The sequence below is a fragment of the Larimichthys crocea genome, chromosome X, assembly GCF_000972845.2.
Source record: "Larimichthys crocea isolate SSNF chromosome X, L_crocea_2.0, whole genome shotgun sequence".
In the NCBI taxonomy this organism is placed as follows: domain Eukaryota; kingdom Metazoa; phylum Chordata; class Actinopteri; family Sciaenidae; genus Larimichthys; species Larimichthys crocea.
In genome coordinates, this window is record NC_040020.1 from 2,578,711 (window position 1) to 2,602,909 (window position 24,199).

At 38.6% G+C, this 24,199-nt stretch overlaps 3 protein-coding genes across 3 annotated transcripts; 1 reads left to right on the forward strand and 2 right to left on the reverse strand.

The window, feature by feature from the left end:
- The first annotated feature begins 609 nt into the window (after positions 1–609).
- Positions 610–8,216, forward strand: adra1d (adrenoceptor alpha 1D). Its single transcript, XM_010744894.3, has 2 exons — positions 610–1,988; positions 6,866–8,216. The coding sequence occupies exons 1-2, from the start codon at positions 1,031–1,033 to the stop codon at positions 7,414–7,416; spliced, it is 1,509 nt and encodes a 502-aa protein (XP_010743196.1). The 5' UTR covers positions 610–1,030; the 3' UTR covers positions 7,417–8,216.
- A 4,858-nt stretch (positions 8,217–13,074) lies between these two features.
- On the reverse strand, positions 13,075–15,344 carry LOC104930200 (5-hydroxytryptamine receptor 4). Its single transcript, XM_027282480.1, has 2 exons — positions 15,326–15,344; positions 13,075–14,161 (listed from the first exon to the last, which is right to left on the reverse strand). Exon 2 carries the CDS (start codon positions 14,146–14,148, stop codon positions 13,075–13,077), a length of 1,074 nt encoding a protein of 357 aa, XP_027138281.1. The 5' UTR covers positions 14,149–14,161; positions 15,326–15,344.
- A 3,756-nt stretch (positions 15,345–19,100) lies between these two features.
- cnga1a (cyclic nucleotide gated channel subunit alpha 1a) lies at positions 19,101–23,231 on the reverse strand. Its single transcript, XM_027283472.1, is given in 8 exon segments — positions 19,101–20,249; positions 20,393–21,003; positions 21,533–21,639; positions 21,915–22,019; positions 22,110–22,249; positions 22,406–22,472; positions 22,579–22,695; positions 23,182–23,231. Coding segments are annotated over 7 exon segments (2,070 nt in total). The 5' UTR covers positions 22,674–22,695; positions 23,182–23,231; the 3' UTR covers positions 19,101–19,304.
- Between the last annotated feature and the right edge of the window lie 968 nt (positions 23,232–24,199).

Below are 24,199 nucleotides of genomic sequence, written 5' to 3' on the forward strand. Positions count from 1 at the left end.
CATACTGGATGTATATGTATGTATACAAAGTTGGATGTATGTCATAACACACTGTGTTGCTGCAGACAAAGTAGTCATTTTGCATCCCGGGCTGATGTTTTCCCATGCAGGGATGTTTGTCCTCTCTGTGACTCTGCCTTTTGACCTTTCCTCTCCTCCGGGCTCCCTGGTGGTTTGCACAGGCCTGTCTTTCTACTTTAAGTTATGCACATGAGATTTGGAGATGGCAGCTGCGGTGTCACTGGAAAACTTCACAGCTTTGCCTGAAGGCACTCACAGAGGTGAGTGCAGGCTTGTTGGTGCCCTGTGGCTGCTTAGATGCTCTGACTGATGCAGCTTTGCCTCATCTTTGCAGGTCGATAGAGAGGTTAGCTGGTTTAGAGGGTTGTTTTTTTTTCTTTTTTTTTCCATGAGGGTGTTATACGACATCAATCTTATACAATACATCTAGATACAGAAATCCAAGACAATTAACCACTGTTTGTTCACATGAAAAAAAGTGTCTTTAGTGCTATTAGTGTCTCTTATAGGCCTAGAAATCGTGACCAGATTTACAGTGACGCTCTCTTGTGGAGACTGTGAACGCAACAGTAAGTATGTGACGTGTGGGTGGAGCTGTAGGTTCAGACCTGCTGTACCAGCTCTGACTCTGTGATCACTTACAAAGGATGCCATCAGTGGAAAACCAACATATTGAAGAAATGCGTGGAAATGGAGCTGAATATATTTGATTATTTTTGTTATTATTATTGTATGAAAATGATACTTTGAATTCATCCCGAATCAAAAACTCTTTTTTTTTTCTTGAGTGAGAATATTTATATTTTTAAACTAATCATGCATGTGTGAGTGATTAAATGGACTTTCCTTTTTTTTATTTTTTATTTTTCGCTTGAAATGTTGACTGTGAGGGCGCCTGCTTGATTATCTTGCAGGAAACAGAGACTGAAAACAATGTCCGACACGCTGATTTCTTGAGAGAGAAAGAGAAAAAAACTTACTCTAAAGTTTTTCTTTATGGCGTTTCAAAATGACAAACTCTAACTTGAGGAACGAAAGCAACTATGGGATCTATTTTGCTGAAGCTTTCAATGGATCTGTTCTGGATCACATATTTCCAAACGACAGCATCACGACATGCAGGAACTTCACCATGGACTCACAGGTTGTCGGAGTTGGGATCATTCTCTCCGTTTTTATTCTGGTGGCAATTGTTGGGAACATTTTGGTTATCCTGTCTGTGGTATGTAATAAACATTTGCAGACAGTCACAAACTTCTTCATTGTCAATTTAGCCATGGCAGACCTGCTGTTGAGCATTATCGTGCTGCCTTTCTCTGCATCCCTGGAGGTTTTGGGATGCTGGGTGTTTGGCCGGGTTTTCTGTAACATCTGGGCTGCTGTGGATGTGCTCTGCTGCACCGCATCCATCCTCAGTCTCTGCATCATCTCCATCGACCGATATATAGGAGTTAAACACTGCCTGAAATACCCAAGTATTATGACAGAGAGGAAGGCAGTAGCTATTTTAGTCCTAGTTTGGGTGTCATCCACGGTGATCTCTGTCGGACCGCTCCTGGGATGGAAGGAACCGCCGCCTGTGGACGAAAGCATCTGCAGGATCACAGAGGAACCGGGCTACGCGCTCTTCTCCTCTCTGTTTTCTTTCTACCTCCCGCTCATGGTTATTCTCATCATGTATTTTAGGGTCTATGTGGTGGCCCGGAGAACTACCAAGAGCCTAGAAGCGGGCGTCAAACGAGAGACAAACAAGTCGATGGAAGTGGTGCTCCGGATACATTGTCGTAGCGTGCTGGAGGACGCGCGCCCGGCCAGCTCCAAAAGCAGCAAAAACCACCCGTTCCGAAGTTCGCTCTCAGTGCGGCTGATGAAGTTCTCCAGGGAGAAAAAGGCTGCCAAAACCCTGGCCATCGTTGTGGGGATGTTCATCCTGTGTTGGCTGCCTTTTTTCTTCTTTCTGCCGATGGGTATGTCTTATAACTTTATATTTCTGCTCTCTGTGCTCCGTCATAAAATGCACCACAGTGCGTCTCTCATGCACCCTCTCCAACATGAGGTGCAGAGCAAAGAAACTGATTGATTTATTATATGATCCATGTCAAAAATTGTGATTTTCAACACATTAAATGCTTTCAAGTGACTTACTTGAATATATGATTTAACACCCCGACTGATTATGTGACAAATGATCAGTAGTGATATGAGATGTTTCACAACAAATTAATTAATGTTTAATATCAGTAATTAATGCATTTGCATCCCTTGGGGTGACACACATTTCCAACCTGCAGCCCTTCTCTAAGATCCCCGACACTGGCTGCAAGCACAAGTCAACAATAAACCAATAAAATACAGTTAAAGAAAACTTACAACATCAGCCACAAGAGCCTGCACTGTAAGATTTACAGGAAACTGAAAATGGCATTCTGGATTTCATTTGCTCTGTATCTGAACCATGCCAGAGACTGATAAGATTGCTAGAATGTTAGAAAAAACAAATGTTTTGGTCAGAGTAGATCAAATCTTTAACTTGACCACTGATTTGGCTTGTTTACATGAATTTCATTTGTCAGGAACTCATAATACACTGGCATTCTTCAGAAACGAGCACTCTGAAAGTAAATGCTCCCAACATCTTGCAACCATCACATAAGCCCATTCCAAGTACCATTTCCAGTGCGGCTGTTTTAGTCTCATATTGAAATATTGGGCATGATACAGAGACACTATTGGTGTGTTAAGGGCTTCATTTTATGAGCTACATTTGTAGCAGGGAAAGGTCACTGCTGAATTGTAACACTGTGAAAATAAAAAATATATATTTGCACTGAGAAGAAAGGATGAGATATGTGAGTTAAGATGAGGGAACAGTCACTAATCATGAGTGGTTGAAAAGGCCCTTCATTGACCAATGCAAGTCATTATGTCTGTACATAAATCACACTACAGAAGGCAAGATGCATATGAAACTGCACTTACAGACTGTAATAGAATTCACACCACACACACACACACTAATGTGTGTAGCGGACTCATGAATTTTAATTTTGCATATCTTTTCAGATGATTTATTGAAAAAGTCATTATGGACAAATGGCCAGTATCTTATCAGGTGTAGCACTCACAGCACTCACAGTCTTGCTGCACCTCCAAATGTATTGAATTAAATTATTAGGGAAAAAGCCTGCAGCCACAGAGAGTGCAAGAAATGAAATGGGTGCTGCTAATCACTTTATTCGCTCAATGGGAGTGAAAAGGGCAAGTTTATTTGTATCCAGAAGTCGAAGATAGATAGGTAACGCGTCTCTTCTTGGGATTGAACATTAGTAAAGAAATGAATGAGTTTCGAGGAAACAGTCAGAACACAAAACACATACATACAAATCTGAAACATGCATATTGAGATGATTATCACAAACAGTCTCTGGTTTATTTTTATTTTCATTAAAATAAAATATGATGCCTCTGTGATCATATTATACAGGCTACTCTTGGAACTATTTACAAGGTCTGAAATGAGTCCACAATTCTTCTCAGTGTTGCTCTCTGCTGAAAAACAGGGAGAAAATAACAGGAAGCTCTGCCAAAAGGAAGACTTATCTCAGAGAAATTGGTTTGATGATATCTCAAGGTTTGAATTTATGATGGTGGGTGGTAGAGGGCCTCTAATTTGCATGATAAAAAAAAAGGCCATCAAAAACACCTTCATCATCTAAACTAGTCTCTTCAGTATCTCCTAATGGCTGCAAGAGACTGTTAAATCCAAATAAAATGAAGGACTCTCATGTCCTTAGGAATATGAGCTCATTGCTGGAGACAATCTGTCCTGCAGAATCTATTCTAACATGCTGTTCTGCAATTTGATCCTGAACTGCGACTGCCCCAAAGGAAGTAGTTTAAAGCATAAAGTCCCCGTAGGGATCAATAAAGGGTTTCACCGTTGTTTTCATGATTTCATCCCTATGGGAGGCTGCTGTTTGTTTGTGTGGAGCAGTCACGACTTCCCTAATTCCTAGCCCTGCTCAACCATACTCGGTCAGTCAGACAGAGCGTGTTGATACGAGACACGTTATTAATGAGTAACCTTTTGCATAGAGACAGACATGTACTTTTCTCTGTGATGATGCAAATCTAGACGAATCATAGTCTGAGTCATCTGTAACTCCAGATCGGTATAGCACAGTGAGTATAGAGTTAGCTTTTTCATATGAATTATTCAACATGTTATAATTGGCTGGTTTGTCTTTATTTGTTGCTGTCAGTCACACGTTTCAATCTTCTGTTTATTCATTTGTACTCTTTGTTTTAAGGGTGTGTTGTGAATTATCTACTTGGGAATGTTGAAAGAACACACTTGTTCTGATGTATATGTTTTCCAGTTCATAACATGAGACTAATGTATGCACTGACATCACTGAGATTGATATCATCATCAGTGTAATTGCAGATATGCTTAGATGAATTGAAATTATTACCATGAGTTTTATGTGGTCTTCAACTCATACAATTTACATTTGAGTGTGTTGAGTGTATTAAACTCATGGCTCTTTCCCTTTGATGGTAATATTCCATATGTTCGTATTGTCAGCCCATCAATTAATTAATTCAACTTGCAAGTATTGTAGCTTATGCAGCCAAAGATAGATAGATAGATAGATAGATAGATAGATAGATAGATAGATAGATAGATAGATAGATAGATAGACTTTATTTATCCCAAGCTGGGAAATGCGTGTCTGTGCCAGAGATCTGGACTCTTTTCCAAAAACTATAAAAAGCACATCAGTAGGCCACACTATTAGCAAAATGTTCCTTCATTATGATGAGTAATGGGCACTGTAGTTTATTTTGAGTTGATACCGCATCCACAGCAAATTGGCAGCTGAAATTAGTCCCAAACAAAGATGCTGTTTATTCCGGTTAGAGCAATTTTTGTGCCAGCTTCTTTAGGGAATGATTCAGCCTTTTAAAAAAAATGAGAGTATATATTTGTGATCAGCCACTCTAACCGTCTCAATATGTCATTTATCATAACATGTAAATATGCCTTATTATACATGCTAACAGTGGTTATGCAAGTATTCGCTGAACTATCCTTGGTCTTTGGTGGCTATATGTTGAGTGAGAGTTGCATTAAATGTTGACCTTCACACAGAATATTAAAAGTCAAGGAGAGAATTCCCTAAGCTCTGCAACAGATCAGGATTCAGTCTGCTCACACAAAAGAGCTGTCACAAAATTTAGTCTGAGAACCTGGACAGGTCCCCAGACTCCTTGACAGGGTTTAATGTGTATTCAGTGCATTGATTTGTTGCTTCGCTTTATGATTTGTACTGGGATATGAGCCAACATGAAGTTAAAAGAAAAAGAAAAAAAACATGTTCTCAGAAAAGATTTAAAATGGTAATCATCATGCAGACATCAGACTTGAAAGATTCTAAGACATAACCTGTTGTCATGGTGTTCCGGGGGTGTGCGTCAGAGTGGTGAATCACTTTCTGTCTTGCCTTTGAGGTGATATCATTTGAGGGAGAAGAATCAATGGAGAAATCACATCCTTTAATCACAGTGTTTATCTTAATCTCTATCCACGTTGAGTCAGAACTGATTTCCAGATGAAAAATGAAAGCAGAATGAGAGTCACGTAGCAAACGTCGCACAAAAAAAACGACTCGAATAGAAGTTATAAGTCAGAGTGAGAACTCTGTTTTATTATTCAGTTTAGTAAATGGCACAAGCTTCCTGTTTGAATTTGTTCATAAGTGCAGAGTATATTGTTGGTGGCTGATGTCAAAGCAGCACGAAATCATTACTTTGAAAATCAGAGACAAGCCATTTTATTTATTTCTACATTGTACTAACAGAATTGAAACGAAAATGGACTTCTGGGCGCAGGCAGTGCAGACATGACATTAGCACTTTGCTATGTTGCCTCTGCGTCCAGGGTCAACACTGTGTTATATCCAAGCCTGGGGAGACGAGAGCACCAAGAGAGCAATAGGAAAAGGCAACATCCCGTGAAAAACAGCATGTCATGCAGCTGCATGCCATATGAACATTGCCACTGCAAGTGGTATAATAAAATGAACAAAGCAGCTAGTGCCTTGGTTGATCGAAATCTGTATATCTTGATATAATGTTATTCTAATGTTTAATATAAATTTGAACATGTGACATTATCATATTTGTATTATTAGAAGTCTGTTTAATGTTAGACAATTGTGCAACATTTAAAAGCATTAAAAAAATAATTTAAAATCCTTATCGCTGATAAGAAAACATGTTGTCATCGGTGATTCTACACAGACAAAAGATTCATAAAAGTAGTCATGCACTGGAGCTCGAAGCATGTTCTGTGATTATCTATCTCATTAATAAAAGTCCACCAAATGTCAGAACCCCCTCTGTTATTATTAATAAACACAACCAAACATTGACTTCTGCACAATAAATCATTACAAAAAATAGTGCTGTGAACACTCTGCTGTCAGAGGGATGAGAAATGTCTACATGTAGCAAAGTAGCATTATACAGCTGCATATGCAATATGTTATTTGTGGTTTATGGCTCAAACAGCAGAAGAGCAGATTTGGGATCCATTAAAAATGTTGTAAAATGTAATTAATAGCAATTCCAACAAACTATATGTCAAAGGAAATTAAGTTGTAACTACTCAAATTAATTACTTTAAAAACAAAACTCATACTTTGTTTAAATTCTCTTTAATGCATTAAAATGGTCTTGGATTCCTAATGATATGATAAAAGCAACATATTGTTTTCTTTGTATTGTGCATGTATATATATGTACGTTTCCTTACGATGTTGGCTCCATCTCATTCCAGGTTCCTTCTTCCCAGCACTGAAGCCATCTGAAACTGTGTTCAAGGTGATCTTTTGGTTGGGCTACTTCAACAGCTGCATTAATCCAATGATCTACCCCTGCTCCAGCAAAGAGTTCCAGCGGGCTTTCACTCGGCTCCTCAGGTGCCAGTGTCACCAAAGACAGAGGGTACTGCGTCGCTTCTATGACCAGAGGTGGCGGACAGCTGTCAGGGGAATGACAAGAGATCCGATGGGAGACTATAAGCCCGGCTACGCCGTGCACGAATCCTGTGGCAGCTCTTTGTTGCAGAAGGAGAAAGGGCGCTCGCTAGGTTTCAAGAGATGGAGTCTGTTTCCACCGCTGCAAAAGTCCTCCTTCCAGCTCAAGGAGAAAGTGAACAATCTGTCAAACAAGATCAAGGGTGGGACAGGAAAAAGTACCACACCTGGAGTTGGTCGTATTGATATAGTAGACACAGTCTCCATGGGGATTTACAACTCCTGTGAGCAGAGCAATTATCAGTTCTATGATCTGGCAGACTGCTATGGCCTGAAAGAGACTGACATTTAAAGACATCTTTTATTTATTTTCAAAGAGTCATATTGGACTGTGATAGGGAATCACTTTGCTGAGAATCGAAGCTTGCAAATAAAAGCTGTGTACTGAGAAGGATGGTTCGATTCCAGCACAAACATTTATCTCAACGTTCCCATCGTGTGTATTTAAGATGAAACTTTTTGTGAGATGCCACATTTTGGAAGTGGACACAAATGTAGTCAACTCCTTGGACCCTAAAGTGACTGCTTGAAGCACTGTGCATTGACATTTTACAGCCCGGGCGCGTTGACAGTTGTACGCGCTTTCGGGTAAGATGTGTAACATACTGTAAGCCTCATTATTACTGTTACACTTCTTTAAGATTTTATATCAGACAGTCTCCATGTCTTTAACTATTAGCCAGCTGACACTGTGTGATGACCACCAATGAATGGTGACCGCTTTGTTTGATATCGAGCTGACTAAACAAAAACAGGCGACTGCAATAGATTGAAACAAATATTTCGATTCTTTGATGGAACAAAGTTAGGCAAAAGTGCAATTTTTTATTCTCACCAGAATGTTTGGATTTAATCAAATGTAATGTGTCACGATGAATTATGATACTTCGTCTGTTGCCATTTTTGTATGTTTTGACAAGGCATTGTAAAGATTGTAAGAGGCCGGCTAAGAATAAAGATGCTGCACAGTATTTGTTCTAAGTGTTGGATTTATGAACTAACTTTTGGCATTGATATGTACCACTAGTTTGATGAAGAATCCATGAGTCTGCTTGGCCAAATGAGTGCTAATGTGAAAAGATCATGCTTTTTTTTTTTTTTTTTGGTATTTTTTGATGTTATGTTTGTTTATGTAAGATGAAAAGCAAAATAAAAAGTAGAGAAAACAAGATGAACCAAGGCACCCTTTGGAATGTATTTATTTTTTCTTTAAAAAGCTCGCCGTGCCACCAGATGTCAGTATTTCGCATGTCTTATCTTCTGCACTTTTTCACCTTCATGTCAAGTTTATGTTTTGTTGTAGTCAAGACCAGAGAAAGTCATGACCAACAGCATATCAAAACAAAGTCAATATCCATACACTTTTGATGAGCTAACGATAAATTGCGTGCAAACCATAGAAGCTTCTTAAAATTGATCTAAAAGTTCTGCATTCCCATTAAAACACAGATAGAAAAGAAGATTTCTCTTGTATTGCTATGACATTTTAATGAGATCCCCGCAGCTGTGGTCTCAAGTGGGCAAATCCTCTGTCTAAGAGTTTAATTCCCTTAAAAAAAAGTGTTCTTGAGACCAAGAGCAGTCTCAAAAACTACAACACTGGCTTTTGAGAAGATGTTTTTAGACAAAATACCAATTAAATTGATGGAAATAAATCAATATCTACGTGTGATAAGCACATTTAACAGAGTAGTGACAATCTGCCGACTGCCAAACAAATACAAATAAAGATTTTAAGTATTCAAAGTGAGAGTGACAGACACACACAGTCACAAGGTTTCGAGCTGTAGGCAAGAGAAACAGAGAGAGACTCTATCAGGACCAATAAATCTCAATTACTTCCTGTCATTAGCATCATTCCACTGTGAGTTTACCCAAGTCTTGACCTGGGGGAAAGTCAAACTTGTAGTTTTTTTTCTCCCTTTTGTAATTATGACCAAAACTAACACACGATGCAGAAAATCTCCATGAAGAGAAAGAAAGAAATGCATTAGTACATTAACGACTAAAACACAGAGTGAACAAACACATGGTGACAGGGCTGTAATTAAAGCACCAATTACTGCGAGTATATGGGATGTACTCTCAAAATTGAAACATGAACAGTACAAATATATATAAATGTATATATGTATATATATAAATATAAATAAAGCAGAGTTTGTTCTCATGGTTCAAAAGCTCTTTGTTCTGTTCTTCAACAAATGTCCTTGGAAACATTTGTATTCTCACGCACGCCTCTGTCCCTCAAGAAGAAAACATACTTGAAATAACAATATAACTCCACCAAAGCCATTTCATAACTCCAGTGATAAAAGTCACCGGTTCCCACTGCCGTGTTTCGGTTACACTTTGACAGTTTGCCGCTTCACAAAGCAAAAAGAGCAACGCCAAAGAAACAGCCGCTGCCTTGACTCCTAATTGTGTACTGACAGCACTAGCACTAGTTAAACAAAGACAGACTTCACTACAAGGTAAAAGACAGACTGCAGATAGACATCTAAGTTCCTTATTTGCATCTGTCTTGTCCTTGATTATCTTCAGTAAGATTAATTTACTATGCATCTGGGCACTGGGTATGTCTGTGCCTTGCAGGATTAAGTTACAAGTAACAAGAAGTGTGAGTGAGGCAATAGCACAAAATAATATATACTTTCAGTTTCTAGGGTTTCCAAATACTCTTTCCACTCTCATTGCTCACTTTACAGCAATGTTAAACCACAAATGGAGTCATGTTTTCTTCTTTTTGTCAGTTGTCTGCAAATGTGATTGTGCGTTACCATAGAAACACAGCCCTTAGCACTGTCTGATAGAGCCTTGGGTTAGTTTGGCTGCCTTTTTTAACCTTGAGACTAAAGCTTTTTAGCATTTTGGCCAAAAGTGTTCTGCATTTATGCTGCCTTTAAAAACTAAAATGCTAAACCAATGCCAAAAATAAATAACTTAAATTATACAGTGAATAAGAGCACAGATTAAGGTTGTAGGTAATGTAGTGGATGAAGGAGAGAGAGAGAGAGTGGGTAGAAACCTGAGCTATAACAAGACAAATAAACCTCAATTAGCTCCTGTTATTAACCTCATTCTACCATGGATGTATGTGTTTAGCACTCTGGCAAAACTAGATACTAAAACAATAATCCTGTTGAAGTGAATGTCTTACTGAGTAACTTGAAAAGATCAATCTGTCTGCTGTGTCAACACAGAAGAGCAAATGAATGTGTGAAAGTTACAAATGAATGTTTTGATTTCAAATGAACACCCCCAAAACGTGTCAGCTGGCAGGTGTAATTTCAGGACCAGAAAATGCAGTTCCCAAACAACTGAAATGGAAAGGCACATATGGCACATATGGAGGAGGTGTCATTGGAAATTATGTCCTCCTCTGTAAGTCGCTTTGGATAAAAGCGTCTGCTAAATGCAATGTAATGTAATGTAATGTAATGGAAATCACATAACATCCCACAAACTTTCCCACCAACCTACCCAGCATTTAGTATGCTATGGTGTAAATGTTTCTGTGTGGTAAATTGTGTTGTAGCTCTCAGCTAACAGCGATTAGTAGCTGTTATCAGGCTCTCCTGGGTACTGGGCACACACAGAGTGAGCTTTGATAGTCAAAGCACACAATGTTTCTGTGTGGTAAATGCTGAGATAGCAGCTGAGAGAGGCTATACATCTCCACTGTGTGTGTCTATCTTGGAGTGTTAGTACATAGTACAGCTATGCAGCAGGCCATGGTGTGTACAGTCGAGAGTGGTTGGTGATGAAAGCTGCCACCATATACGTCACCTGCTATAGACGAGCCATTCAATTGCAATGGTTTCAAACAGTAGAATGAGGTCGCTATGCTTATGTAGCACAATTAAATGTCAAGATTTGGACCTGAGTCAAGGTATATTTACATATTAATAATTTATGTGATTTGGTGTAGTGTTGTACCAGTGGCCTTTATCTCATGCACAATGAGTCTATGCATGAACCCTTTTTGGATCACATTAGCATTTCTATTTCCACATAATTTGTTTTTTATCTAATATTTCGTTGCCTACAACCTGTCACAAAAACCGAGGGCTTAAATGAAGGGCTTATCTTACGAGCATCTACAGAGCAGAATATTAATGAATTCATAGTTTGTGCAAGATAAAAAAAACATTGTTCATACCCTTCATTTACAGCACTTTGTCCCATCATGCTGGAAGTAGTACGTATCATTATGTCATAATACTGGTGATGGGCTGTGCATGAATGTGTCAGTGCATTTGCAGTAATGATTTGAAGAGTGACATGTTGAAAGTGACAGATTTAGAAATGCATTTGGTTCATCTTTCCACAAGCAATTCCCATGTGAGACGCTGACAGTGTAAACACATTAGTGATTAATAATGTAATTTGTAGTAATTTCACAACAAACATTTCAAATCACAACTCATGTCTTAGTCATTCAATGTTTATTTTAAAATAAATAATATATATATTGTTTTGTTTTAAAAATGAATCTACTGCATGTTACACACCATAACACAATCCATGAACAGTTTAAGGTCTAATATTACTTTTGTCACTTTTTAGTGTAGCTACAGAACAATCAAAACAAAACTTCATTTCATAAATTTATATTGCCACTAGATGCAGCTGCCGATACTGTCGGCTGACCCATCCACGACAGCAGTCGGCTGGCGGTGGCAATTCTGAGTGACAAAAGCAATCTTTACGATTACACACTGACCACTGCTTTATTACAACAATCACAATAATGATAATAATAATTAATAACACAAACATTTTATTGAAAAGTTGAAAAAGTTACTTCATATTAAATATTTTAGCTTGTAGTCTGAGTTGATTAACTATAAACTAAGAGTTAAGGTATCAAAATATTACACAACAGAAATAAATAAAATGTTTTATTTCAGGTTATTTCAGGAGGTTGGCATAAATTATTAAACACACTGAATGTGAACAAGTCTCATTATTATTATTTTTTAAATATATTATTATATATTATATTTTTGATTTGTTTATTAGTGTATGAGTTGTTACATATGGCTATATCAACGCAGAAGCAGAAAACTGCTGCCGCTGCACTGCTCATTTTTCAGACCTGCAATGCAATCATATCAGCAGCTGGCCAACAGCTGTCTAAATACTTGATTTATGTTAGTTAGTAGGTTTTGCCAGAAGTACTAGCTGCATGAAAAGAAAGAGTTACAAATCATGCAATAACTTTTGCTCAGTCATAAGGAGAGAAGAATCACTAAGAGTTTTACCTGAGATTTAAATCTTGCTGCATTGCGTCATGAAGCTTCACGTACCTCGGTGTTTGACGCACATCTTGCACGTCTCTGCAGTTGTTTTCTCTCCCATAAAACCTGTTATCTTCTCTGTGTTATCTTATCTGTGTGTTTGAGCCTCACCCTCACTAATATGTAGATTGAAAAAACACAATTTATTTTCCGTTGTAGCAATTTCTAGTCTCTGCTCCCTGCTCTGTCAGTCTCCTGGATCCATTTGAAGCTTTCCTTCTGATTAACGAAAATGTGTTTACAAGGAAGCTATTTCGCAAAATGAACATATGATTATAGACATGTGACTTTTCATCTAATATTTCCTACACTGGGGAACTGTTCCTCCAAGGCGAGAGCACGATATGGACATTATCCAGAAGCTAATTTACTGAAACAAACCAGACTCTTATTTCTGTAACAAAATCGAAAAGGTTGTGCCACACAGCACACTACATGGAAGGAACAGAGGTGATTTCATACGTCATGGTTAGAGGTATGGTAGGCAATAGTCCCACCTCACTATTATCTATTATAATTATGTGTGATTCAAACTTATTTTTCCAGGCTGCTGACTAAAAATTGTGGTTGGATTCACAAAAACATAGCCCTTACTATTCACCAAACTTTTTTATGCCTACACAAAATATACAGATCATATCTTTATTTTATGGTTGGTCTGCACGTTCATTTGCGTCTTTGCGAGTATGCGATAGCTCCATCCCAGGGGAGGATCCAGGCAGGCACACCCTGCAGCCCATGAACATGAGAAATGCCCTACGAAAGGAACGGTTAAAGAAACCATACAGGAAGGGATTTAGAGATGAATTGATATATCCCAACCACAAAAATATGTCCCAGACAAACACCTCTGTGCTGTATTCAATGAACGGGTCCACAATGTTGACTGTAAAGAAAGGCATCCAGAAGATCAGGAAAACTCCCATGATGATACCCAAAGTTTTTGCTGCCTTTCTTTCCCTCTTCATGGCGTTTCGATGTCTTTGTTTCTTGCTCGAGTCTTTACCCACGCCAGCAGCCATCTGGCTTTCCATGGCGCTAATCTGCCTGGCCTGTCTTTTGGCAGCCTTGAAGATTTTCCAGTAGGCAACTAGCATGATAGCCATCGGCAAGTAAAAGGCTACTAAAGAAGCCATCACAGCATAAATGCGATTGACCAAGAACACGCATACATCTTTAGGGAGAATGACGTCCACACCAGCAATATGAAGATCGAGCATTATGGGGCCAAAGGAAATGAGCATGGGAACAGCCCAACATACAACAATAAGGAGAGCAACCCGACTGTGGGGCATCTTTAAAGAGTAAAGTAGTGGGTTGCAGACAGCATAGTAGCGGTCAAAGGCAATGCAGCTGAGATGGAATATGGAGGCAGTGCAGAGCATGACATCGAGGCTTGAGTGAAGCCGACAAAAAAGGAAACCGAAATACCAACATCCCTCCACAGTTCGAATCATACTATAAGGCATGACTAACAGGCCAACCAGGCAGTCAGCCACTGCCAGGGACATGACGAAAGAGTTTGTGGGTGACTGCAACTGCTTGAAGTAGGCGATGGACAAGACCACCAGGAAGTTTCCCACCACTGTGCAGACGATAGCAACAGAGAGGAAGGCATATAGGAAAATGCGACAGGCCGGGCTCCTCACTGTAGCGCAGGATGTAAGTTCAGCCTGAGATGTGTTAACATCTCCGAGCAATCCCGAGCTGCCGTTATCCATGTTCTGATCAAACCTGTCAAAACACACAGATACAGTTATAAATAACGAGAGTATTGGGCTCAACTGAGTAAAGTCGTTTGCCTACACTCCTCTATGGTACATTGACAGTGAAAAAATGAACAAACCACCCAGAATTCTGTTTGTTTTAGACCCAATTGTTGCTCCATGGTAACTTCTCATTAGTAAAAGCTTTAGTTTGACGTCACAGGAGACTGTGAGCCTGAAAACCCCTTGTTCCGGTGGAGTTGGCATATCTAAAATGCCATCTTTTTGTTTGGTGTAGAGAGTAAAACTACAGTATCTTACACAACAGAAACTATTTGACAGTAATTAGCAGAATAACATTTCATTTCCATTGGCAGAGGTGTGAACAGGGAACAGATGTTCCAGTTGACTTGGAATAGATTCTAATGAACACCGCAGGGACCGGTGGTGACGGGAAAGTGATCCTGGGTTAGGCTTGTTGACTTGTTGAGTTGAACCGGCACGCATCAACGTGGCTTACAACATCAGTAACATCAAGATAACACATACAGATGCTGCCACACTCATCCACTCTGCAAAAAAAGGCTGGTAATAGTCATCTCAACCCACCACTCCACTCACCATTGTTCCCTTTCATCCCCCTAATTTTCCATTTATCTTAGGAGCATTATGTCTGCACAAATCAGTCTTTTAATTTTGTACCTTTATTATCCACAAAATAATTGTTTTTAATTACTCAATTCAGTACTTTATATATGAAGTGAGTTAATTTAGTTGTCTATGCCTGATAATAAAATAAAAACCTTAATATGTTTTGTTTAACTATAGAAGCCGTATATTAGTTTTGTCATAGGTAAAATGTATTCTTGATGGTTATATATTTTGTTAATGCAGCTCTATTGAAAAATCAATGCAATTAGTATGATATTAATGTCATAATTGAAATGAAATTTTATTCAGTGTCTGTCTTCATTCATTCAAAAGATATAATTACTGCAGACATTGAAAGTAACAAATTTAGCAGCACTCAGTTTTGCGTCTCAATGAAGAGAAGTTCAGTTATGACGGGACTCAAATGACACAGTTCACAGCTGTTTTGTCTTTCCCGTTCATTCTAAACACAAAGATTTGCTTCTTGTATCAGCTGACAGACAGACATTAACCAGAAACAAAACAAAACAATAAGACTCACCTGTACAGAAGAAGAGAGATGCTTGTCTGTCCTCATGTCTGTATCACACTGCAGGTCTGTCAACCTTGGTTTTACACAGAGACGAAAGAGATGGGTGGGCTGGGAAGTGGGCTGTAATGAACACATGCAACAATAATCACAGTAACAAAATACAGTCTGCTGCCAACTCCCCTGTCAACTCGATTCAAAAGACTGTAGAAAAAGACACTTACACTGTATTTAAAAATGTTCTGATGGCGCCATTGTGGTGTGATTAAATCAGGGTATCACTGGGGTCCATCAACAATCTATTGCTTGGAGCCCAGAGGGTTAAAATGTTTACATTTGTACAGAAGACCGTGAAAAATCATGTTTCTCTCAGAATGATCTGCCTGTAATTAAGACTATTGATAAATCCATAAACTGCATTGCTCAGGGTGAGCACACAGTATGTACAATACAGTACGACACCATTCATTTTCTCTAGAGAAATCATTACAAACTCCGCTGGCCAAGGTATTGTGTTCGTTTTTTTAACGATGCTGTCAGTGTGGCTCTAACAATCAGCTCATTACTTTGTACCAGACTGAAATTATTCTATAGAAATAAATATTGGAGGGATCATTATGAACCTGTTGTACAAACATTCACCATAAGATGTGTCCTACTGAATGTGGCGACCACTTGATGTTTCCTGTTTGTTTTTTTCAGGAAAACGTCTCAACAACTTTTGAGTGATTTCCAAGACATTCATGTCCCCATTTAGATGAAGTGAAATATCTTTAGTCTTCATCCTTTAGAGCATCTTTCCCCATGCTCCCCTTCTCTGCTTTTCCACATATACATTATACCATCTTTGATTGCTGTGACTGTTATCTGAATTATCGTGTATTCAGTTACATGAATGCCATGAGTGCATCTTAAATATGGCTGTTTTTGGATTTATAAACCAGCAGTTGCACAGCTGCTAATTTTGACTTGGTGAGCAATAATAGAAAACACACTGGTATGTTAAAACACTTAATACATTTAATTATTAGCACTGAAAGTATGAATGCAAATAATACAAAGGCAAAACAAGAGAAGACTTACAACGGCAACAATTTAAATACCTGATGAAGGAAGCATATATACTTATTATATGATTTTATATTTCACTTTCTATATACCCTATAAACAGCTTTCGTCATCCCTTTCATGTGTTTCAGTGTGCAGTAGAGCGCAACCAATCCTGCGAAGCTTGAATACCTTGGGCCTCAGCCAGTGACAGACGTATCTCGAGTGTGGCGGATGTGTTCTAATTAAACATGAGGGATTTTTAATGAAGGGTGCAATAAAAGGCACATTGGCTCAATAACTAATGTTTTTTCAGACCCGTCATTCATATGTGTAATGCAAGTGTACTTTACAAACAGGGTAGACTGGCTTGCACATCTGTTCTTTTGTTTCTGAAAGAGGAGTGAACAGAGGTTGATTCCCGGGCTTTGTTGCATTTACTGGGGGGGGCAAATAAAGTGGCCTATCTAATATGATTACACATTTCATTGCCAACAGTGCAACACTGACAAATGCTACTATACCCCCATGTGATAGTTCAAATCTATTTATTTATTATATCAACCTAATGCTGATTTTTATCATTATTATTTAATGAATTAGTCTGAAATGCTGCAAAATGAAAAAGCAAAAATGTTGATTGACATATTTGACATATTTCATTTCAGGCCCTTCCTGTCCAAAGGTTTCTGGTGAACATAATCCAGGTGGCAATTACTTTTCCTGGGGGAAAGTGAGAAGTGAGTAATAGTTGCCAATGGTCGATTATGTGGTTATGATGTAGCAAAGTGCAATATGATGGGAACTTCCTAACATTAAGTATACCAGAGAGCCCATGGGGGTGAACTTCCTCTGCTCCACATTGCCACAGATTTGTAAAGCAGCAGGCACCGAGGCAGTGTACACTTACCACTGCTTGCAAAGCACCACTGTATAAAACATTTGTAATCAGGCCCTAGAGACAAGAGAAATCAGCCCAATCTAAACACACCTGTCCAGAGTCAAATGCCCCTGAACACTGCTACAACAAATGGTAAATGGTAAACGGCCTGTACTTATATAGCGCCTTTCTATTTACTGTATGAAAGCTTGCCAGGTATATGTGGTAACTGTTTCATGAAAGCAAAGAGTCCTCAGTACCTCTTACTCTTCATCCTCACAAAAGTTGATTTTGTGTATCACAAAACAGAAAATTATTTTACAATCTGATCAAAACACTATATTCTATTTACTTAACTTTAAAAAAACTAAACTAAAAAAAGTGGAAAAAAACACTCGTCTGTGTTCTGTTTTAGATATTATCCACATCCAATGCATTCCCTATCTTGATATATTACTTTCTTTTGTAAAAAGTTAGAAATGTTGAAAAGAGGAAGACACAAAACACTAACATTTTTATGTAAAGTATAAGTGGATGCTTTTTGGACCTTTCGTTGGAGGAAAGAACTTCTTTCTTCTTTGTTTTACATGCTCTGTCTCCATAATCCCTGATTAATATTAATCAGCTAATTACTGTGATGGCCTTTAAGATGATCTGTAGAGTCTGTGTCTTTATCCACTGAGAGGACGAGAAATATAATGGAATAAATTTACATTTTAGATTTGATTTAAGATTTTTGGAGGGGTTTATGTGGGAGACTAAAAAAAAACACAAAAAAGAACGCAGAGCTGGTCCCTCTAAGCCAAACAAATTCAATCATTTTGAAGTTTCTTTGAGTGTTCTTTTTCTTCTCGTTGATTCTTTTTTTTTTTTTTTAAATCAAGTTGTGGCCATGGCCAGAAGTAATGTGAGGGCTGTGTGACCTTGACTAACAGAGCACAGAAAACTGTAAATAAAACATTTTAGGAATGGAAGTTGTACACACACATACATTCCTAAATCACCAAGAGTGGACTGTGAGTCTACACAGACCAAGTGTAGACATTTGTTTCTAGTTATTTTGAGAAAACCAAATTAGAACTTATTTTATTTATTGTTTTTATTGCCAAGCGGGGGTTTATTCTTTAATCATGTCTACCTGTCTCCATACTGCAACTGTTTGTTCACTGCAAAGACTTCCTTTGTTTTCTTTCTTTCTTTTTTTAAATGACAGTTTAACTTTATTGTTTGATATTTAAACATCTTACAATGCAAATATTGCAAAAGTAATCATGTCTTCTTTTAATTAAGAATAAATAATGCTTTACTTGCATATCAGAAGAAACTTGACTTCATGCACTAATATCAAAGACTGCAGTATAAGTAACAAAATTGACTTTATCTAGGCTCTTATCATATAAACTATATTATTACACTGCCTTTTGGGGGATATAATTCATATTCCTTTGTCATTTTTATGACCTGTTTGGAAAGGTGATGTGTGTATTTTAAAGAGGAATCCTTTCATCCTGTGGATTGCACCTCATATCTTAAATTTATTTTTTTATATGTCCATATGAATCCTTCAACTTCCATTCTGCTATAGAAGAGTGCTTTAGTCCCAAAGCTTTCCAAGTTGCTTGTAACTTGTAACGCATACAACAGAGCTACTGTATGCCGTATCTATAAATCCTTGCTGTTTGCTATCCCCATGTGGACGACAGTGTATACTGCATGGTTGGAAATAGCAGGGTTTTCCAGTGTATGACTCTGGCACAGAACAAATCCAGTCATGAAAATCACAAAAATAGGATAACTGAAGCCAATATTTTATTTGAGTTGAATGTCAATATTATCATTGGCAATATTTGTCCATTTAATTACTTTCTTTAATTTTATAACATATATATACAATGGCAATACCCTTTGAAGACCAGTTCCAGTAGGTACCTCAGGCAGTTTCTAGTGTCATGTTTTGTCTTTTGGTGTTTTATAATCTGTGTGTCACTTAAGAAGCAAGTCCAGTAAGAAAGAAAGATTCTATTGTGGCTAATTAGGTAATAAATGCTAAAGGTTTTACATAAACTATTTTTTCTCTTCTTCTGTAGTCTCATCTTTTTTCTCCTCTTCCTTTGTCTCTTCACCCTTTCCTTCTTCATCTTTTGTCCCTTCACCTTTTTCCTCCTCTTCCTTTTTCTCCCCATCTCCTTTTTCATCTTCTTTTTTGTCTCCTTCTACCGCTTTCTCTTCCTTTTTCACCTCCTCTTCCTCCTCCTCTTCATCTTCTACCTCCTCTCCTGTTAGGCGCTCCAGATCTGCGATGCGATGTCTGAGTACCTTCTCGGCACTCTTGTAATGTTTGAGAATCTTCTTTAGTTTGATCTGCATCAGGTCCATTGTGCTATACAATTTACTGACCTTCTCCTCCAGCTCCTTGACCTCAGGCTTAATGTTAGCTGGGTCCAAGTCTATCAGATTATCTTTCATTAGGATCTGCCGGCCTTTGTCCTCGAGCATGCCTTTGGCATCTGGATACTCTGTCAGTGACTCCATCAGGTCATCCTTGGACAAACAGAAGAGGTCTGAGTATCCAATGCTGCGGATGTTGGCTGTTCGTCGGTTGCCTGCTTTGCTGCCTTTAATATTAAGAATACTGATCTCACCAAAATAGCTCCCGCTGCTCAGCACACAGAACTGTGTGACACCATCATCAGCAACAACTGCAAGTTTTCCATCTTTGATGATGTACATCTCACGACCAATGTCGCCCTTTTTGCAGATATAATCTCCAGGGCTGAACACTTGTGGTCGCAGCTTGAGCACCAGCTCGATCAGCAGTCCTGCCTCACAGTCTGCGAAAATCCGCACTTTCTTCAGCGTATCCATGTGGACTTGGATGGCGATCTCAGCCTTTAGTTTGTCTGGAAGATACCTCAGCACCTCTCTTTCATTCTGTGCCTTGCCATTATTCCACAGATAGTCAAACCATTTGATGACTCGCAACTCGAGTTCCTTGTCGACCTTTCGGACCTATGGATGAATGAAAAAGCATTCAAGATCTTTTTTTGTCATTATGCAATTCATAACGAAATAAGTGCAATACTTACTACATAAATAAAACAGATAATCAAGGAACAGATGATTGCAAAGTGAAAATAATAAAGCCATCCTACCTGCATGTACTGCTTGATGTTGTCAATCCGAGCCTGAAACTGAGCTTGGGCAGCATTCATATTGGAGATCATGGTGGCGATGTTTCCTACAATGGTGGCAAAGACCAAGACCCCAACTAAAAAGTCACCTACGTGGAAGAAAAATTCTGAATCCAAGGCTGGTGGTGGCATTTCTCCAATGGTAGTCAGGGTCAATGTGGACCAGTAGAGACTGAATGAATACTTCCTCATGGGCATCCCATAAGCAGGCTGTTCAGGATCATCCACAGCTGGGTAAACCCAGTCGTCAGCACCAAAACCAATGTATTTGGAGAAGGAGAAGTAGAAGCAAGCGTTCCAGTGGATGATAATGAGGATGTACAGGATCAAGTTTGCAATGCGGAAGATGTTGGGGTAGTTGGTTTTAGTCTCCGTCTTTGTGAAGAACTCAAGCATGCGGCCAATTCTCAGCAGCCTGTTGAGGCGGATCTCTGGGTAGTCAAGACCCAAGTATAAATAGAAGATGTCAGTGGGCAGCAAGGAGATAAAATCGAGACGAAACTGGAAGCTGGAGGTGTAGCGCTCCCTGAGCAGCTTCTTATCCTTCACAATCAGGCCTTGCTCAAGGTAACCTGTATTCAAAAAGGTAGAAAGTTTATAGACACAATATGTATATTTATATAAATATATATATATATATATATATGTGTGTGTAATATGTGTTGGAATTAAATACATATCAAAAGCATTCCCTTCTATTAATATAATAACCCCTTAATTACACACAGACGATCACCATTCATATTCAAATGATTCAACTTTTAGGAACGGTTGGCTGCATCATTGATGATTTCGGCATCTCAAAGCAAAGGGGTGTCAAAACCTCATGCAGTTTAGTGCTTTATGGTTCATAATTGAGAGCAATTTGTGAAGAAATGTTCTCATGTTGTAATTAGTCTTTCATATCATTCAGATGTGTTAAACAATGAAACATGACATTAATACAACATATGTGCATTGATCATCCTGTCCATACTGGCTAGAGATTTTATTAAAAGTGAGGACAAAATCCACTATTGTTGTTATTGTATATGCAAAGATGTTCAAGTGAGTGTGAGTGACTGTGAGTGAGTGTATTGGTAGGTCCGGTCAGTTCTTCACCTGTTCTGGTCCTGAAAGCCATATCAGCCAGGTAGAGTAGATCTGCGGCGAAGTCCAGAAAAAACCAGTATAAGAGGAAGGTATGCTGCAGCTCCTCAAAAGAAGCCCTGTTTGCAGAGAAGACCAGCACTGAGTGAGTTTTGTAAATAAATAATGTTGACCACCTTCATCACTGTGCCCTACTATGCGACTGCTTTAGGTGTTGCCAAGCTCAATAGTCTCACCAAACAAAAAACTATATTCATGATTGGATTATATTATAATAAATTAAATCAACTTGCCACAAGCTTTTGTCAAACGTCAAGGCTATTCCTCTGCACAAAGTCAGTTCACTGCTAAAAACTGTTGATTGTAACAGCTTGCATTGACTTATAGAAGTCACCTGGCTATGATCGTGGTCCAGTTGTACATGACTGGTATTGTGATGATGAACAGCCAGTGGTAGTACAAACTCCCAGCAGGATTGATGACAAATAATTCTTTGGGCCTACGAAAGTAAAGAAAGAAAGTAAATGAAATATCTAAACGTGTATTTGAAAACGTGCTTTGAGGAAGTTGCTCTAAATGTTGCACTCACTTGTTTTTTTCCTTTTCTTCCTTTTCCTTTTTTTCCTTTTCTTCTTTTTCCTTTTTTTCCTTTTCTTCCTTTTCCTTCTTTTCCTTTTCTTCCTGTTCAGCCTTTTCCTTTTCCTCCTTTTCCTTTTTTTCCTTTTCCTCCTTTTCCTTGGCCTCCTTGTCTTCCGTTTCCTCCTTCTCCTCCCTGCAGCGTGCATCAACACATTTGAAAAGCTCATTTCATAGTCCATACTAAAATTACTATAAATCAGAGAGAAACTACTTTAAAAAGGGCTGCACTTATCTCTTGACTCATACTTACTCTTCATTGTTATTGTTGGTGTTCATATTGAACAGATGATGAGAATTTGATTGAGGCGCACTTCTGGAACAAACAGCACATTACATGTAAAGTTAATTAGCTGAAGTGTGTTATTATTTCTCAGTCATGAATTGTAAGCTCTCTGCTTATATTAGCATATTTTACTCACAGGTCATCCTCGCTGTTCTCGTCACTGTCTGTGGCAAGTTGTGGTGCAGTGTGAGGTGGCACGGTGAGGTGAGGAAGGGTGGTTGGAGTGGTCATGGCAGCAGATATGCAGTTTACCCTGCAAAGATAAATCGTCAGAAAATGAGAGCAAAAAGGAAAAACGAGCTTCTTCAAAACCGTGCATCAAACCATGAAGCTCATCTGCAGTCATTCAGTGACAATACATAAAACAAGGATTGTAAGTTTTACTCCACATACATCCAGAGATGTACTTCAGGCTATAGATTTTATTCACATCACACCTACAGAAACATTTTTTCATCTTCAATACTGCAAAAAAGAAAGAGAAAAGCGAAACAAAAACCGTGTAAAAGCAACTACAAAGCATTAAATATTAAGCAAATGCATTTGAAGTGATCACTGCTTCACTGCATTTGCAGTCCGAATACACAGTTTGCAGAAAAGAATTGAACGAATGGAGAAAAACTGTATTGTGTGTCATTCAATCTGCTGTAGCTACTAAAAAAAGTTTCCAAATGGTATAATGCTTGATGTGAATCAAGCATTATGTGATGCATAATCCATTACCTTTCATGCAACTTACCTTTTTCACTTGTTATTGTAATGCGAAGTCCATTTTTTCTTTGATCCCTTTGTAGTGGCCACTCACAAAAAAAGATTTCTCGCATCAATCATTAAGACGATAATTAAAAATATTATTAAAATGTAGCTAGACAAGCGTCACCTATGTGCATTGAGTTGAACTAACTGTGTCATAGAGTCTCAGTGACCCTGATAAGGATTTGTGGATTAGAGGCGGCTGAGAAGAAGAGAGGCAAAGTCACTCATCCTCGTTATTTGTCCACCACCGGTGGGAGATGAGAGGCGTTAAAGTGAAGTTGAGACAACCCTCAGTTTAATCTGTTGAGTGAGCATCCAGAACACTAAAAATTATTTTGTCTTAACACCTCTTGTTTTATCTGCGACAGGTTATAATTTTCCTAACCGTCTGCAGAACAGCAGAGGATTTAGTCTGTTTGCACACACACACACACACACACACACTGGGATGTCCTGCTCACTCAGCACTCTCAGCCATATCTAGCTCTGATCCTATTACAGTAGGACCTGTCGGGTTTCAGATCAGTCGGATCAGTCTCCATGTACATGAATAAGAATCGTGAGAGTGAAATTAAATCTGAACCTCTATCAGTTGAGTGCTGTGTACTAATAGCAGGAGATCCTCCCACCTTGTGTGCTGTAGACATCTTGTGGTTCAGTGGCACTCCCTGTTGGCTGATGTGATGTTTGCAGTTTTATTACAACACGATTCAGTGTGTTCATGTTTTATTATCATGGAACAAATTCAAACTATGTTGGCATTATATAGTTTTGTTGTGCGAGTGTGTGGTGACAGAGGCACCTTTCACACTGTGTGAAAACAAAGGCAAAATAATGATCATTTTAGATACCATGTCATTTATTTGATTTGTTTCACAGCAAACATGTTGACATGTCACAGTAGGAAAAGCTCTCAGGGTCCTGATATTGTGTCTATCATGACACTGAAGTCCTGAAAGTTTTATTTTATCTTGTGTGCACAATCGTGACTAATCACAGTA

Bases quoted from the DNA above. Each gene is read 5' to 3' on its own strand.
- LOC104930200 (XM_027282480.1), bottom strand. From the start codon at position 14,148: ATGGATAACGGCAGCTCGGGATTGCTCGGAGATGTTAACACATCTCAG.
- adra1d (XM_010744894.3), top strand. From the start codon at position 1,031: ATGACAAACTCTAACTTGAGGAACGAAAGCAACTATGGGATCTATTTT. The intron at 1,989-6,865 runs GTATGTCTTATA...ATCTCATTCCAG, and splicing joins TTTCTTCTTTCTGCCGATGG to GTTCCTTCTTCCCAGCACTG.